We start from the raw sequence: 16,703 nt of genomic DNA on the forward strand, positions 1-16,703 counted from the left end.
GGCACCGCAAACTCCAGTCTCCCAACTTGTTGTGACTGGGTCTCTGTAAGTTCCATGGATGCTTGGAAATCCTGGATCCAGCGGAGACTGGCCCACTGTGTGAAGCTGCTGCAGATGGCAGCCCTGACTCCCAGAGCTGACACCTCAAAGATTTTCTTGAGATGTACCTCCAACTTGCGGTCCTGCAGATCCTTCAAGGCTGCGGCTCCTGTCACTGGAATAGTCGACTTCTTCGACACCGCTGAAACCGCAGCACCTACCTTAGGCACCCTGAGAATATCCAGTGTGTCCTCTGGGAGCGGGTATAACTTATCCATGGCCCTGCTCATCTTTAACCCCAGATCAGAAGTGTCCCACTCCTTAAATAAAAGGTCAGACACCGAAAAGTGGAATGGGAATGAACGCACTGGACCTCGGAGTCCCAGCACTACCGGATCCATAGTAGCCCCCAACCTGGAATCCTCCTGAGGGGCATCAATTCCCAGTTCGCCTAAGATGACCGGAATAAGGAGACCCAGTTCATTTTTTCGGAACAAGCGAACCACCTTGGGGTCATCCCCATCTACCGGAGGGGATCCCATGTGCTTGGATGGAGGAGCCTGGGCATCTGGTTCCACATCCTGACCTTGATCAGGAACCGGGCGCGGAGAGTCCTCCTGATCTGAAGAATCAGAGGACGTGCTGTCCCTCGGACAGACCATGGAACGAAGCGGACGTTTCTCCTTGGGCACTGCACCAGCCCTCGGCGGCTGAACGCTCTTTCGGGCCTCAGATGAACCTCCCCCTGGCCCTGCCGACACGTGTGCTCTGCGAGCTACCTTGTGCCCCTGCACCTTACCAGCCCTGCGCGCCTTAAATGCCTTGTGCATTAAAAGCACGAAATCTGAGGTGAACGACGAAGACCCTTCAGAATCCTCCCCTTCATCATCCTCCTCCGCAGCGCTAGCCAAACCGGCCCCCCTAGGTGCAGTAGGCTGCGGTGACAACGGGGGAGGCAGAAGCCCATCCCCCATAGCAGCTTTTTCTTTCTCCCACATGGTCCTCAAAATGGCTTCTGTTCCCGCGCTGAGCAGGAATGGATCCAGGGCCTGACGAGGCAAAAATCGGAATGCTGACTCCCCTGATGCGGTCGCGAATTACCTCCCGCTAATTTCGCCGGAGCCGCGATCCCCGAAAAGCTCTCTCCCCCCGAGAGGCAGTCCGTGCAAATGCCTGCACGAGAGAGCCGAGCGTGCGAGCTGCCGCACATGGCACAGGCTGCACCACGCGGCATAAGCAGCGGCCTAAATTTAGCCCGGCCGGAGAGAGGAGCAGCAAAAATCAAAGGCCTACCCGAACGGAGCTGTCCGCAGTCTGAAACAAATACTCGCGGAGAGCAAGCTAGGCCGGCAGAGCAGGAGAATTTAAAGACGTAGGGACCAATTTATTTTTTTTTTAAACTGTACAGGGGGCTAACTGAAGGTGAGAGTCTGAGACCCCCAGGATCACCTTTAGTGGGCAGCTACAGGGTCCTCAACCCTCTGCTCCTGAGGCTCAAATACCAGGGGGGATGGTCCCACCAGGACCTGACAACCCCCTGGGAGGCAAAAGGGGAACTAGCCTAAGATCAATAACCTGACCCCATACTAGCCAGCCGCATGAAAAAACAGACTAAACCAAAAAACCACTAAAATCCTTAACCAAATACCAGACTCCAGGGAAGCACCTCTTCCACCTGCTGGAGACAGAAGAATACTGACAGACTCTAGGTGGCATCTCAGGGATAAACGACAGAGTCCACAGAAATTGGTCTGTCTCCGCCTGCTGGAGGGGAGGTAAAACCCAGGAGTCTGGGCTGATCCGGGTACATACAGGGAACTGAGCAATCACAGAAATCACCTCAGGAATTCTCAACTGGGGGAGGGACCATTTGGTATCACCGCAGGAAAGCGGGGCAAACAATTTTCCTTTATTTCTCCTTCTAAAATCTGAAGCAATCTCCAGTAGGGAGATGTATGTCCACCATCTGGACATACATCTGGAGACAGATAATACTGGCAGGCTAATGTCACTGCAGGAGTATATATATACTGTGACGTCAGTTTGCCCCATCTCCATCTGCTGGTAGAGGTGCATAATCCACTGGTCCTGAATCCATCTGTCTACATGCTAGGACATGTTCTGTCACTATAAACCCTGCCTATAATCTGAGTATTCACCCTTGAGCAGGATTTAGCAGATCCATGATTACAGATCCCACATAATTTGGGAATAAAAGAGGAAGTGCCTGATACAACTGGGAATTGTCACTTATGCTTTGATTGCCTAGGGTTTTACCACAATTCTCATTGATTTGGGGGGGCTCTGGGTATTTGCAGCTCATTCTATCAACTCAGGAGCACTGCTCTCATGCAGAGCCTCCCCAGCTCCTCAGAGCAAACTGCAGGCCTTACCTCGCCAGCGTAGCGGTTGCGCAGGTTCAGGGATGCCATGAAATTGGAGTAGTCTTTCTTCACACAGGCAGGCCTCTCAGTCAGCTGAGTCACCTAAAGGAGAGGGGGTGGAAAGTGGCAGCTTCAGTACCAGAAAGCTCAACGCACAGGGGAATACCCAGGGAGCAAAATGTAAGGAAAACCACTGCTTGTCCCTGCTGGGTGAAACGGACCTTACAAAGGTTCCAGCCCCCGGATATACTGCTCTATCTTGTGGACTTTCAGGGAATGACTCTTTCTTAGCGCCATCTCTCCCTTTCACAGCCTTACTTATGGTCTATGAAGGACTCTTAAGTGCAAGTACCTTCTCCTGGCCATTGCCCACACTTTCCTTGCAGACTGTGACGCTATCAGCGGTTTCGGCTTCTTAAGTTAATAAACAAAGTCAAGTGTTTCTTGGGAAAGAGACAAGAGGATAGAACAAAAACAAGATTCCACAATATGAAGTGAAGGGTTGCAGGAAGATTCAGTTCTGAACTCCACATTTTCATCGTAACTGACACCAGAAAGTAAAAACATTAACCACTGTAGAATGTGATTTATTACATTTTTAAAACTTTCAGGCTAGGCAGGAAAGAGTTGAAAAAGAAATTCTGAGCTTTTTGCAGGTGAGGATGCTTGATGAGAGGCCTAGCAGGACTCTGGAAAGTGGATGTCTGTAGACAGACAGGAGGCCACGGAGGATCCTGTGGATCAGTGAGCAAAGCAGGCAGATGCCACGGACGGGCTTGGAACCAGCTCACTAATGGGGCTTCTGCTCATTCTCAGATGGCATGAGGTCAATTTTCAAAGGGTTTTGGAACAAATTTGGGGAATTAATTATGGATTATATGGCGCCAAACAGGTCCAGGGAGAGGGGGCACCCCAGGCCCTCAACTGCCCAATTTGCTCTTTTCAAGGTATTTATTTGGGGGGGCGAGGTGCTGGGGATCATTACCCTACCAATGATGATTTTAGCCAATTGGGGTGGGTGGGGGGGCCCAACCGGCCTATTTTTACATTCAAAAGGGGCTGCTGGGAGGGGATCTATTCGGGATGGGGTTCCAAGACATATTGACGCTTTGGGGGAGGGCCCATCGTCGCATGGCTTAACTTTATATTTAGGATTTGATTTGCGGCCCCAGAAACTAAAAAGCCCCCCCGGTGAAATTTTTTTTTTTTTTTTTTACTTTTAGGGTGCTCACTTCTTGGGCCACAAGGTTCTTTAAATCTACCACAACACCATCGGGGCCCACATTAGGGTCTCAGTGCTCCCACGGTAGATTAGCAGTTTTGAGACAGCTGTAGCTAAAATAATGTGGCTGACAAATTTCTAAGTTAGCAGCGTTATTTTATTTACATAGGATTACCTATGCATGAGCTGCTTTGCATGGATTTACAAAATTCATGCATGCAAATACCATGCACAGGAGATCATTGTAATAGGGGAGGTAATCAGGCCTAATGTATGCATGATATCGCGAATACTGTGCGATAGAGTCACGATAGGGCTATATCCCAAGATATATGTAGTTTAGCACACATTATAGCCTTATCATGGTTTAATGAAGCTCTCCCTTAGGTACCTAAATTTAGGCATTGAGCTTTTTTTTTTTTTTTAATATTGGCCTTCTAGCTGACTTGCTTCAGTTTTGTCCATGTGGCACTGTAGACTCTTCTATCTCTTATCAATGGACTTCACCAGTTCTGGCCTGTCAGGATGTTTAACACATCTGGCCCTATGCGAAGCTCAATCAGTAATGGAAAGCCACCATAATCACGATAAAGGAGGAAGAGGTGCAGAGAGAGGAGAGACGAGGGTGGTGATGTGCGCGTTACAACAAACCTGAATGACAGGGGAAGCTGCCGGCTGGAGGCAAAGGCAACACACAATGCAGGGCAGGGGCGACAGGAACACAGGGAGAATGGCAACAGGCCACATCATCAGTGCAGGGAATGGAACAAAAATAAACAAATAAAACAAAAATCAAAGCACCAAGCATCAAAAGTACACTGACATGCACTCAATGCAACATGGAGTGGAATGCAATCAGCATGGGCTCTTGCTGTGCAGCGTGCTGTGCGCAGGAACCTATAGGGAAGGAGAGCTGGCAAGTACTGTGTCAATGCGCAGTCACAAGTAAAGCCGCCTCTCAATCAGAGCCCTGCTCACACAAGCCATGCCTCAGACAGCCCTCTCTGTTTCTTCAGAGAGCTCTGCGCGTGCCAGCTGCATCTCAGAGGGCCCTGTCCACGTGAACCGTGGCTCAGAGAGTTGTGCCCTGGTGAGCGTCACTCACACGAGACATGCCTCAGAGAGCTGTGTCCATGTGAACCATTCTCAGAGAGCTGTGCCCAGGTGAACATCACCTGCACGAGACATGCCACACAGAGCCCTGTGCACGTGAACCGTGGCTCAGAGAGCTCTGCCCGGGTGAGCGTCACCCACATGAGATATATGCCTGACAGCCCTGTCCATGTGAACCGTGGTGATAAGGCCCAGAATAAGAGCTTTAACATTTTATGACTGGTGCGATGAAAACAACACACAGATACATAAACACAGACTCACAGATGTTTTACCAGTGGGGATCCATTCACAGCAAGAACATAAGGGAGGATAAAATTATAAACCAAAATTACAGAGCCCTTCAAATTGTCCTGAAGTTCTGATGTAGTGGACTCTGGTGCTCAAAAGTTCATGCCTCAGTAAATCAGTCTATAAAGGCACCACCAGTCTCTTTTGCCATTCTTGCTGCTACAGACTAACCTGGCTCCCCCTCCTGAAGTATTGGGGCTTTCAGGAACTGAGTTTTCTTTCTGTCACTTTAACCTCCACCACCCAAAAGCTTTGCCCTTTAATGGAAAAGACAGGGGACGGTGCTTCTCACTCACCCCTAGCGTCGTGTTCTGTCTGTTGTAACCTGCAAAGTGCAGGATACTCTCGGTAGCCATGGCCAGCCCTGTGTGCTGGGATAAGCCAGACACCCAGTTCTGGTGCTTGTTCAGGTACTCCTGCAGGTAACACAGAACATAGGAGATGAGCAGCAGGCCCTGAAATACCCCAAATACTGAAATTAAAAAAAAATATATAAAATAAATAAAAAATAAATCAATAGCTTTTTTTCCCCCTGCTATATTTCAGAGAATGAAGTATAAGGAAACACTGAACAGAATCACTGAGGACCTGGCTGGTAATTCCAAATGCTTTTGCAGTATTAGAAAACTTCATTTCTTGCTGCTAGTTCATAATCTAAAATATCCAATATTGTATTTAGCCTTGTTAACATCCGTGCTCGAAAGCTGACTGGAATCTGTTCTGGTACCACAGTATGGTCATGAGTAGCTCTCTGGCTCCAGGAAGGCTTTTCCGACCAGTGCAAATGACAGCTGCACTAATTCAGGCAGCATCCAGTAATGCTCAGGCCCTGATAGGAAGTCTGGCTGTTCTTAACTCTTGAGTGAATACTTATTTTATTATTGCATTTTATACTGCTTCATCTTACATTAGATCAGGGTGGTGTACAGCATGTAATCATAACAGCAACATTAAATATATAAAATATTGCACCGTGTAAAAACATAAAAATGAAAATCCAAATATTCCAATCACACACACTCTCAAAAAAGCAGGCTTTCCAATGATTCCCGAAAGATAAATATTGGGATATTAGTCAAAGTTCCTTGGGTAAGGCCAAATAATTGCTGCTCAGTCCTAGACTTGTAATACTGAGGCGCCGTCCTTTACCACCTACCTCCCTCATATCTACCTCCCCAGCACGGCAATCGCATCTGACAGACTCTTTAATGTGCATGCGTAGAGGTGAAGAGAGTACCTGAAGGTGGGATTTAGTGACAGAGGGAGCCCACTTCATGGCCTCTTGCAGGATCATTCCACAGCGAGCAGCGAAGTCCTTCACAATACTCTGCACCAGCGAGATGAATACCAAATCAAAAGTGGTTCTACCGACACTCTCTCACTACCCTCGGTACCAAACAAGACTAATACCTTGCCGAGAAAGTATTAGCAATAAGTTGTTACTGTTCTTTGTACCAGCGAGATTAATGTTAAAAACCATGGATGGCCAGATGAGAAAATATGTGTATGTCAAGGACATAATTCTTTGATTACCAAGTCACTTATGGAAGCAAGTTTCTAACTCTGCAGGCAGTGGCAAAGTTCAGGGGTATTTCCACTCTGCAACAATTCTCAAAAGGAAAGTAGAAGAAATAAAAACCACTATACTGGGTCAGATCAGGGTCCATCAAGTCCAGCATTCTGTCTCTACTGCCAGAGACACAAGTACCCAGCGGATCCCATAAAGCAGATCTAATTCCTGTTACATCCAGGGATACCAACAGCTTTCTTTAGTCTCCCTGGCTAATAAAGGAAAATTGGTTCTTATCTGCTAATTTTCGCTCCTGAAATAACATGGATCAGTCCAGACAAGTGGGTTTATGCATCCCTATCAGCAGATGGAGGCAGAGAACAAAACTTTGAGGCACTGCTACTGCACTTCAAACAGCCATGAGCAGAATCTCCAGCTTCCTAGCCTGGACATCCTTTAGGGCCGCTGCTCCCACTACTGGGATGGTTGTCTTCTTGGTAACCATCGACAAGGCTGCATCCACTTTGGGAATTCTCCACAACTCCAAGATCTGTTCCAACAAAGGATATAACTTCCCCATAGCCCTCGCTACCTTCAGGCCTGCCTCGGGAGATTCCCACTCCCGATCCACCAACTTCTTCACCTGCTTTGGCAACAGGAACGCTGTAAGGGGTCCCCGAAATCCCTCCAGGAGTGGGTTCATCCCTTCCTTGTCCAAATCCTCCTGGGCAGCCTTAATCCCAAGCTCCTTCTGGGGAATCAATGGACCCAGTTCCTCCCTCCAGAATAGCTGGACCACTCACGGGTCATCTCGTTCTATGATATGAACCACATCCGGATCCTGCAACGGGTCCCCCAAGGTATCCACTGGATCCTGGTGGGGATCCTGTCTCAGATCTCCCAGGGCACCAATAGGGTCTTTGTCTGGTCCCATTGGACCCCCTTGTGGCTGATCAGGATCATTCATCCCAGCCTACAAATCGTCCTCCTCCTCCGGGCCTTGTCCAAGTCCCATCATATGCAGGATCCCTCCCAACTCCACCAGCCCTCTAGTCTTTTTGGCCGTACGGAACTTCTTGGGCAATGGTACTAACTCCTTCCTGGCTAAATAAGCCTTATGAAGAACAAAACCTCTGGAAAACCCCTCTGGGTCTGAGGAGGACGTGTCCTGATCTGCTAAGTCCCAACCCCCCTCCCCCTGCCACCAGCAGAGTCCTTTCCCACTGGAAAAGGCGTGGGAGGGGAGTCCTGGGGCTCGGAAATGGCAGCCTGCACCTCAGCATGTGCTGTCAAAATGGCCCCCCCCCGGAGCTCCCAGAGCTATTCCAGCTGCCTGTATAATCTCTCCACCCTACCCCCCCACAGTGGGTCCTGCCAACGTCTTGGCCCCTCTCCCCGAGGCATACTCGTGGCAAAACAAGGCCACATCAAGGCGAGATTGCCTCACACCCGCAGCCGCAACAAAGTTTGCAGCACTGCGCGGGAGCTGGCATGCCAGAGCAGTTGAGCCTGCACATGCGGTCAGTCCTAAAAATAAACTGTGCCTCTGCAATTGCTCCCGCTGCTGTCCGCTGCTGAAATGCAGCACACTACTGGCCCCGACGAAGGCAGACAATTCGGCTTGCTCCCTGCCAGGAGGCAGGCAGCCTCCTGGCAGGAGACCAAACACTTACCCACTCCTCAGCTCTGCACAGCACTGCTGTTTCTGCCATTCTCTCTGCTCCACTCTCTTCTTCTTCTTTTTTTTTTTTTTTTTTTTTAAATTAAAGAGACAGGCCAAAGAAAAAAAGGGAAAAGAAGCACTTTCCTGCTTCTGGAGAGCAGCACTGAGGGGCAAGGCTCACCAAGGGAGTGAAGGGACCAGAGGGAGAGAGGGAACCAGGACCCTTGGCTATCTACCACCCCTGCCGAGTCCAGACAGGGATCACCAAGCCCCGGCTTGCCCTGCTCCACCTGACAGATGGCCCACGAAGGAACCGAACACCTCAGGGAGCTGAATCCTCTTCTTGTCCTAACTTTTTTTTTTTTTTTAAGAACTCCAGACTGCAGGTTTGCACCTCTACCATCTGCTGGAGACAGAGTAATACTGAGGGACTGCAGGTGGCACTCTTGGTTAAGTGACAGTATCTCAAAGTTTTGTTCTCTGCCTCCATCAGGACTGTCTGGACTGATCCGGGCTATGAACAGGAATGCATTATGGACTTTTCTTCCAGGAACTCGTCCAGACCTCTTTTAAACCCTGCTATGCTAATCACCTTGATCTCATCCTCTGGCAACAGATTCCACCGCTTGACAGTGTGCTGTGTGAAAGAGCACTTTCTATGATCCGTTTTAAACTGCTGGTTATTAGTTTCATGGAGTATTCCCTTGTTTTAGTATTATTTGAAAGGGTAAATAACCGATCTTTATTTACCGGTTCCACCCCATTCAAGATTTTATCATGTCCCCTCTCAGCCTCTCTTTTCTAAGCTGAAGAGCCCTAACCTGTGTAGTCTCTCATCATAGGCGAGCTGTTCCAACCCCTTTATCATTTTTGTCACCTTCCTCTGTACCTTTTCTAGTTTTGCTATCTCTCTCTTGAGATGGGGTGATTAGACCTGCTCACAGTAGTCAAGGTGTGATCACACCATAGATCTATACCGAGGCAATATGATATTCTCCATTTTATTCTCAATTCCTTTTCAGATCATTCTTAATATTCTATTTGATTTTTGATTGCCGATGCACACTGAACTGAGGATTTCAACATACTGTCCACAAGGACTCTAAGGTCCTTTCCTGGGTGGTGACTCCTGATACAGAACCCAGCATTGTGTACCTGTAGTTGGGATTATATTTCCTACGTGTACCACATTGCACTTTTCCACATTAGATTTCATCTGCCATTCAAATAGCCAGTCTCCTAGTCTCAGAAGATCCTTCTGCAGTTCCTCACATCCACTGCTGTTTTAACAAGTTTTAACAATTTTGTGTTATCTGCAAATCTGATCATCTCATTGGTTGTTTCCTTTCCCAGATAATTTATGAATGGATGAAGATTTAGTGGCTGCAGATATTCAAGGATACTTTCCTTCTGAAAATTGCCAAGGGAAAAACGAACCCACAGAGATTAATAGCTGCCTTTTTTTGCTGGTATTTTTTTTCTTGCAAAACTATATACATTGTTGCCTCCCTTGACTTCACCCCATGTCTGAGCCCATCTAGGCAGTGCTGGGAGAGGGCAGGGTGAGGCTATATAGGCAAAATGTATGCTTCCTAGCAGGGAGTTTGCACCTACATATGTACTCGTGGGCCCTTCCCCCCATTCCCCAGGAAGGAATTTTCAAAGAGAAGCTCTCTGGGGAGTTTCCTTTGAAAACTGGCTTGTCTAGAATTTGTTTTGAGATGCCAGGTGCGCCCCATGCCCGAGCACACAGAATTTAAAGGAAAATTAGTTTCTTACCTGATAATTTTCGTTCCTGTAGTACCAAGGATCAGTCCAGGACACCTGGGTTGTGACTCCGCACCAGTAGGTGGAGACAGAGCAAAACTTGTGGGCGGAGCCATATATGCCCCTGTGCCAGTCACAGCCCCTCAGTCATACGTAATGTCAAAGTAGAAACTCCATAAGGTAACCAAAGCAAATTTTACCAACTTGCAATTGAAAAATTCCAACACCCCTACAGGAACCGGACTCCCCAACCGGGAGAGCGAAGAAACAAGGGGTCAGCTGACTTAAAAACATCGATGAGCGGACTCACCGTTACTCTAGCGCAGCACTGCGGGCGGGATCCTGGACTGATCCTTGGTACTACAGGAACGAAAATTATCAGGTAAGAAACTAATTTTCCTTTCCCTGTACGTACCAGGATCAGTCTAGGACACCTGGGATGTACCAGAGCTAACTTACCGAGGGTGGGAAGCAGAGAGTTCCGCTCGGAGAACCCTCACTCCAAAACCCCCCAGTTTCAGCAGGTTGAACATCCAACCGGTAATGTGTAATGAAGGTATGCCACGAGTGCCAGGTACCCGCCCTGCAAATCTCTTGAGGCGACACCCGGGAATATTCCGCTCAAGCCGCAGCATGAGACCGCGACGAATGAGCCCGAAGACCCACAGGCGGTGAATTTCCCCGCACTATGTACGCGGAGCCAACGGCCTCCTTAAACCAACGGGCGAACTTCGTGCGGGACGCCGCAGAACCTTCCTGTGGACCCGAAGTCAGCACAAACAGATGATCCGTCACCCGCGAAGGATTAGGGACGTCTAGATAGCGAAGAAGAGAGATTCGCACATCCAGGATTCTTAAGTTCTTCGTTTTCGTGTCCGAAGACTCCCCAACCGCGAAAACGGGAAGCTCTACCGAATGATGCAAAAACGGAAAACCGAGACAACTTTGGGCAGGAAGGAAGGAATCGTCCGCAACGAAACTCCCGAGTCGGAAAGCGCGGACAGCGCCTAAGATTCCGAGATACGGCGAGCCGACGTAATTGCCACCAGGAATACGGTCTTCAACATGAGATCCCTGATCGTATAACGCTTCAGGGGCCCAAACGGCGCTGAGCCGAAGGCGGTAAGCACCCAGTTGAGATTCCAAGAAGGACCAAGGGGCCGCAAAGGAGGACGGAGGAGTGTAGCCCCCCTAAGGAAACGAAAGATATCCGGGTGAAGAGCCAGGGAGGTCCCCTGGACCTTAGCTCGCAAACAACCAAGCGCCACCACTTGGACCCGAAGAGAACGGCACGCTAAGCCTTTAGCCAGTCCCGCCTGGAGAAAAGCCAGAAATCGGACATGGCAGCGGAAGTGGGATCCAGACTCCGCTCCACGCACCATTCCGCAAAGACTACCCCGACCCGGACATAAGCCAGGGACGTAGAACTGCTTTCTGAACCTCAGCAGCGTAGCAACTACCGCGTCCGAGTAACCTTTTCTCTGCCACCGACTCCTCTCAAAAGCCAGGCCGCGAGACAGAGGGGATCCGCATCCTCCAAACAGGCGGGGCCCTGATGAAGGAGCCCCACGAACCCCCGGAGACGAAGGGGTGCCGCAACCGACAACTGGACGAGGTCTGCGAACCACAGGTGGCGCGGCTACTCCGGAGCTACCAAGATCACGTTAGACGGGAGCAATCCTATGCGCCGCCGAATCTTGCCGAGCATGGGCCACGGCGGGAACACGTACAGACGCACATCCGTCGGCCAGGGAATCACCAACACGTCGAACCCTTCTGCTCCCCTTCTCAACTCCGACTGTAAAACCTCGGAGCGATTGCGTTGTGCCACGTGGCCATCAGGCCCATGTGGGGCATTCCCCAGGTCTTGCAAATGAAGAGGAACGCCTCGTCCGCCAATTCCCACTCTCTGGGATTGAGGAGGTGACGGTTGAGAAAAAAACCGCCTGGACATTGTCGACTCTGGCAACGTGGGAGGCTGCGATGCTGCCGAGATTTAGACCTGACCCTGACCTCAAGAGCTGCGCCACTACAGCCACCCGTGGACTCCTCGTCCCTCCTTGATGATTGATGTAGGCCACGGTGGTTGCGTTGTCCGATAATACTCGGACCGCCGTTCCCCGTACTAACGGTAAGAAGGCTTGTAGAGCCAGACGGACCGCTCTGGTCTCTAGTCGGCTGATAGACCACTGGGCTTGAGACGCTGACCATAGCCCCGGGACCAACCTCCCTAGGCAAACAGCTCCCCAGCCGGAGAGACTGGCATCCGTGGTCACCACCGCCCAATCGGGTACCAGCAGGGACACACCACAGGACAGAAACTTGGAATTGTGTCACCCACGCAGGCTGGATCTCGCTTGGCCCTCGAGTGGAAGAGGCAGGAAGAACTCCTTCAAGACCTGCTACCATCGGGATAGAAAAAGGACGACTGCAACGGCCGCCGACGAACGAGCACCCAGGGGACCATGACAAGTGTTGAAGTCATCGAAAACCAGGACCGTCAGACAATCGCAGACCCGAGGACCGTGAAGAGACAGCAACCGCCTCACCTGAGACAGTAGCTTGCACCTGCGTTCCTGGGATAGGAACAGTTTGCCCTGTCTCTTGTTGAAGACCGCTCCGAGGAATTCTAGGGTCTGGGTCGGTACCCGTTGACTCTTGCCGAAATTGAATACCCAGCCTAGAAACTGCAAGATCTGTAGGACCCGGGCCACCGCCCGTCGACACTGACCCTCGGACTTTGCGCGAATCAGCCAGTCGCCCAGGCCAGGATGAACCAGGAAGCCTTCCCGGTGTAGCTGCGCCGCCCCCACCATCATCACTTTCGTGAATGTGCCGGGAGCTGTTGCGCGAGCAAACGGCAGCGCCCGGAAACAATAGGGTCGTCCCAGCATGCCGAACCTCAGGAATTTCTGGGACTCCGGCCGAAGTCCCACGTGAAGGGACGCTTCCATGAGATCTAGGGAAGCCAAGAATGTGCCCGGGCACACCGAAGCAATCCCTGAACGAATCTTCTCCCGCGCAGGCATCTGATCACGCCTTTGAGATCCAGGATTGGTCTTGACGTGCCGTCTATCTTTGGAACGATGAAGCGAATGGAGCAACGGCCGTCGCCATGCTGATGGATCGGGACCGGAACCACAGCTCCTAAACTTTCCAAGCGCCGGATGGTGCCTAGCGATGCCGCCTCCTACTCCGGAGCTTTGCAAGGAGCGACGAGAAACTTGTCCGCTGGGGTTCGAACAAATCTGACGCGTAGCCGCGTCTTAACACACCGAAGACCCACTGGTCCGCCGTAACGCTGGCCCCGTCCTCGACAACCAACGTTAACCGCACCCCAACAATTGGGACCACTTACAGAGGCTGCGGCGAGGGCATACCGAACCGCTGCCCCCGAAAGGACTGTTGTCACTGAGGGGTCCGGGGGGGAAGAATACCTATACGAGGGTCCCGACGAACGTGGAGGACGCGACTACCTGGGATCACAGTTCCGAAACCAGAGGAGGCGCCTCGCTGATCCGGGCGAGACCATAGCTCTGGCGGCCGTCCGGAGCAAGTCATACAGAGCATCTGCGGTGATCCGCATGCCTCGCCTCCTCCTCCGACAGATCCGCGTGGGCCTGGAGACCCTGGGTCCACCGGAACCCAGCACACAGCGCAAAGTTACTACAAATCGCCGCGCGCCTCCCAAGGCCGACACCTGAAAAACCCTTGCATAAGCTGGAGTTCTATTGTCCTATCCTGGATATCCTTGAAAGCGGCTGCCCCTGCAACCGGGATCGCTGACTTCGTAGTTACCGCCGACACCACTGCGTCCACTCTGGGAACCCGAAGAAGCTCCAGAGTATCTGCTGGTAATGGATACCACTTGACCATGGCTTTACTCACTTTCAGGCCCAGCTCCGGGGTATCCCATTCCCGGAATAAAATGTCCGCAGCCGAAAAAGGGGAACGGGAAGGCCACTGCTGGACCGGTGAGCTGGAAAAAAAAACCGGATCCATCTTGGCCCCCGGTCAAGACTCCACCTGTGGGCCTTCACCCCAAATCACTGCAGGATGGCCGGAAAAAAAGGGCCAACTCCTCCCATCGGAACAAGCGGACTACTCTGGGAGCAACTCCATCCACTACTGTACCTGTGCTGGTACCTGGCAGGTCTGACCCCCCTTCCTCCGGCTCCTCAGCGCCCCCCCAGCCGGGGCTGTCCGAACAGGAGGAGCCGGAGTCCGTCTCCTGCGGTCTGCCCCGCACCGGGTACATCTGCCTTGGAGGACCGGAGGGCTCCGGAGTCCGTCACCTGCGGTCTGCCCGCACCGGGCACTTCCGCTTTAGCGGATCGTAGGGCTTTCCAGATCCTTTCCCAGCTTTCCTCCACTGCTGCCTTGATCTTATGCACTTCAGTAAATCCGAAGAAAAAGAGGAGGCCCCTTCCGTCTAAACTGGAGAAGCAGCCCCCCCCCCCCGGGGAGGGCTTCCCGGGGGCTCGCTGCTGCGGGGAAGATCTGGAGGGAGACCTCCATTTTCTAAGGCCTTCTGCGCGGCTCGACTAACTGCACCTAAAATGGCCGCCGTTCCCGCGCTCAGCGGGAACGGCGCTCAGCGAGACGAAACAGCTGAGCTATCCCCTGCCTGCTCATCACACGGCAGCCCCGACGCTGGTCGAATCCGCGCTCACCGACCTGTCTCGGACGGCCCCCGCTGCCCGAGACCCGTGAAACAAAACACATGCCGTCCCTATACAGGTGTGCGCGCCGGGCCGCACACGCGGCAGGAGGCTCCACGCGGCATCCCTCACGCGACCGGCAAGTGCCCAGAAGGGATCTGCAGTAAAAATCAACCCCCCCCGGAACGAAGCCGCGAAGGACGGAGAGCCGCAGTACCAAAAATTCAACCCCCCCATGGAAGGAAGCCACGAAGGACGAAGAACCGGCATCCCCCTCCTGGATATCCTCGAAGGACGGAGAGCCGGCGAGGCGAGGAAGCCGCAAAGTAAAAACAGACTTTTTTTTTTTTTTTTTTTTGTACTTGCGCTTGCCGCTTGGATGCTGTCCCTGGTCCTGACCTTCCTGCTCCAGCGGGGGTGAGTGAACCGGGCTCCCCGGTGTCACCCCCGACGCTGCTGCCAGCAAGGGCCGGGTCCTCGACCCTCAGCAGCGGCCTCTACCAGGGGGGATGGTCCCCTCAGAACCTCCCAACCCCCCTGGGAGGCTCTCAGGACGAGGGAGTCTTCTTTCTTTAGAAGAAAAAATTTCCAAAACCAAAATCTTCTTTATCTAGATGAAAAGTTTCCAAAAACCAAATTTAAAGAAAAAAATTCCAAAAAACCTGACTAACTACCAGAATCAGTGCAGGCAGAGGCTGTGACCGCACCTGCACCACCTACTGGAGACAGAGTAAGACTGAGGGGCTGTGACTGGCACAGGGGCATATATGGCTCCGCCCACAAGTTTTGCTCTGTCTCCACCTACTGGTGCGGAGTCACAACCCAGGTGTCCTGGACTGATCCTGGTACGTACAGGGAAAGGAATTTAAACGCAGCACTGCCTGTACAGGGGTCCAAGAGAGAAATGAGAAAGAAAGCATGTGCCGGGTCTGCCCCTCTACCTCACGAGCTTCGTATGTGTCTGGAACAGTAATTCTGTAAGGGGCATCTGGAATATCATAATAAGGCTGGTCCTTGTGAATGTCCTATGGTAAAAAGGACAGAGAGCATTAGTGACAGAGACATTTTATCCTGCAGAGAAAAAAAAAAAGAGCCTATAACTCAAACAGAGATTATCCACAAGCTGCAGATGAAAAAAACAATGCGTCCTAATCACTGTTAGAGGGTCTCGCACTCACAAACACAGCCGTGTCACTCATTCTTACACAATCCAACCGAAAGCAACACACAAACAGAGCCAATGTCACCTATTCTTACATAATCCAACAGAGGACAACACTCACAAACAAAGCCATGTCACCCGTTCTTACACAATCCAACAGAGAATAACACTCACAAACAAAGCCATGTCACCCGTTCTTACACAATCCAACAGAGAACAACACTCACAAACAAAGCCATGTCACCCGTTCTTACACAATCCAACAGAGAACAACACTCAGAAACAAAGCCATGTCACCCATTCTTACACAATCCAACAGAGAATAACACTCACAAACAAAGCCATGTCACCCGTTCTTACACAATCCAACAGAGAACAACACTCACAAACAAAGCTGTGTAACCTGTTTTTCACAATCCAACAGAGAATACCACACAGAGCGTGTCACCCGTTCTTACACAATCCAAGAACACTAACAAACAAAGCTGTGTCACTCTCAAAGTCTTCTGTTAGTCATGTGCTTGAAGGGAACACCTGAGGGCATTACTTACTGCACTAAGAGACAATGACAGAGTCTGTAGAATATCCAGCATGGTCCTTAGCACTGTGCCACTCCAGAGTAAATGAGGAAACCTAGAAATGGGAACACAGACTGTACTCACTTGTCTAAATGCAAACACAGATAAATGCAGGCTAGGTGTGTGTGTGTGTGTATGGGTATGCCTGCATAGTAGGGATGTGGATAGAGGTCTTGTGTGTACATGTGTGTGTAGTAGGAATGTGTGTAGGTGTATATATGTGTGTATGGAAGGCACAAGGATGTGTGTAGAGGTGTGCATGTGTTAGTGTGAATGCATGTGATTTGGATGTATACAGGAGTGTGTGTGTAAA

The 16,703-nt window shown here is 51.0% G+C and overlaps 1 protein-coding gene across 3 annotated transcripts in view; it reads right to left on the reverse strand.

Moving 5' to 3' along the window:
- PI4KA (phosphatidylinositol 4-kinase alpha) overlaps positions 1-16,703 on the reverse strand; it is a 171,623-nt gene that overhangs the window by 76,282 nt on the left and 78,638 nt on the right. For 2 of the 3 annotated variants that reach the window (XM_029619780.1, XM_029619783.1), the window contains 6 exons: positions 16,364-16,445; positions 15,592-15,675; positions 6,287-6,376; positions 5,346-5,465; positions 4,297-4,320; positions 2,433-2,525 (listed from right to left, as the gene is read on the reverse strand). In XM_029619780.1, the coding sequence (XP_029475640.1) occupies positions 2,433-2,525; positions 4,297-4,320; positions 5,346-5,465; positions 6,287-6,376; positions 15,592-15,675; positions 16,364-16,445 (493 nt within the window). The remainder of the gene's footprint in view (positions 1-2,432; positions 2,526-4,296; positions 4,321-5,345; positions 5,466-6,286; positions 6,377-15,591; positions 15,676-16,363; positions 16,446-16,703) is intronic. The other variant, XM_029619781.1, reaches the window with a different exon arrangement.

This window comes from Rhinatrema bivittatum, chromosome 11 (assembly GCF_901001135.1).
Source record: "Rhinatrema bivittatum chromosome 11, aRhiBiv1.1, whole genome shotgun sequence".
In the NCBI taxonomy this organism is placed as follows: Eukaryota; Metazoa; Chordata; class Amphibia; order Gymnophiona; family Rhinatrematidae; genus Rhinatrema; species Rhinatrema bivittatum.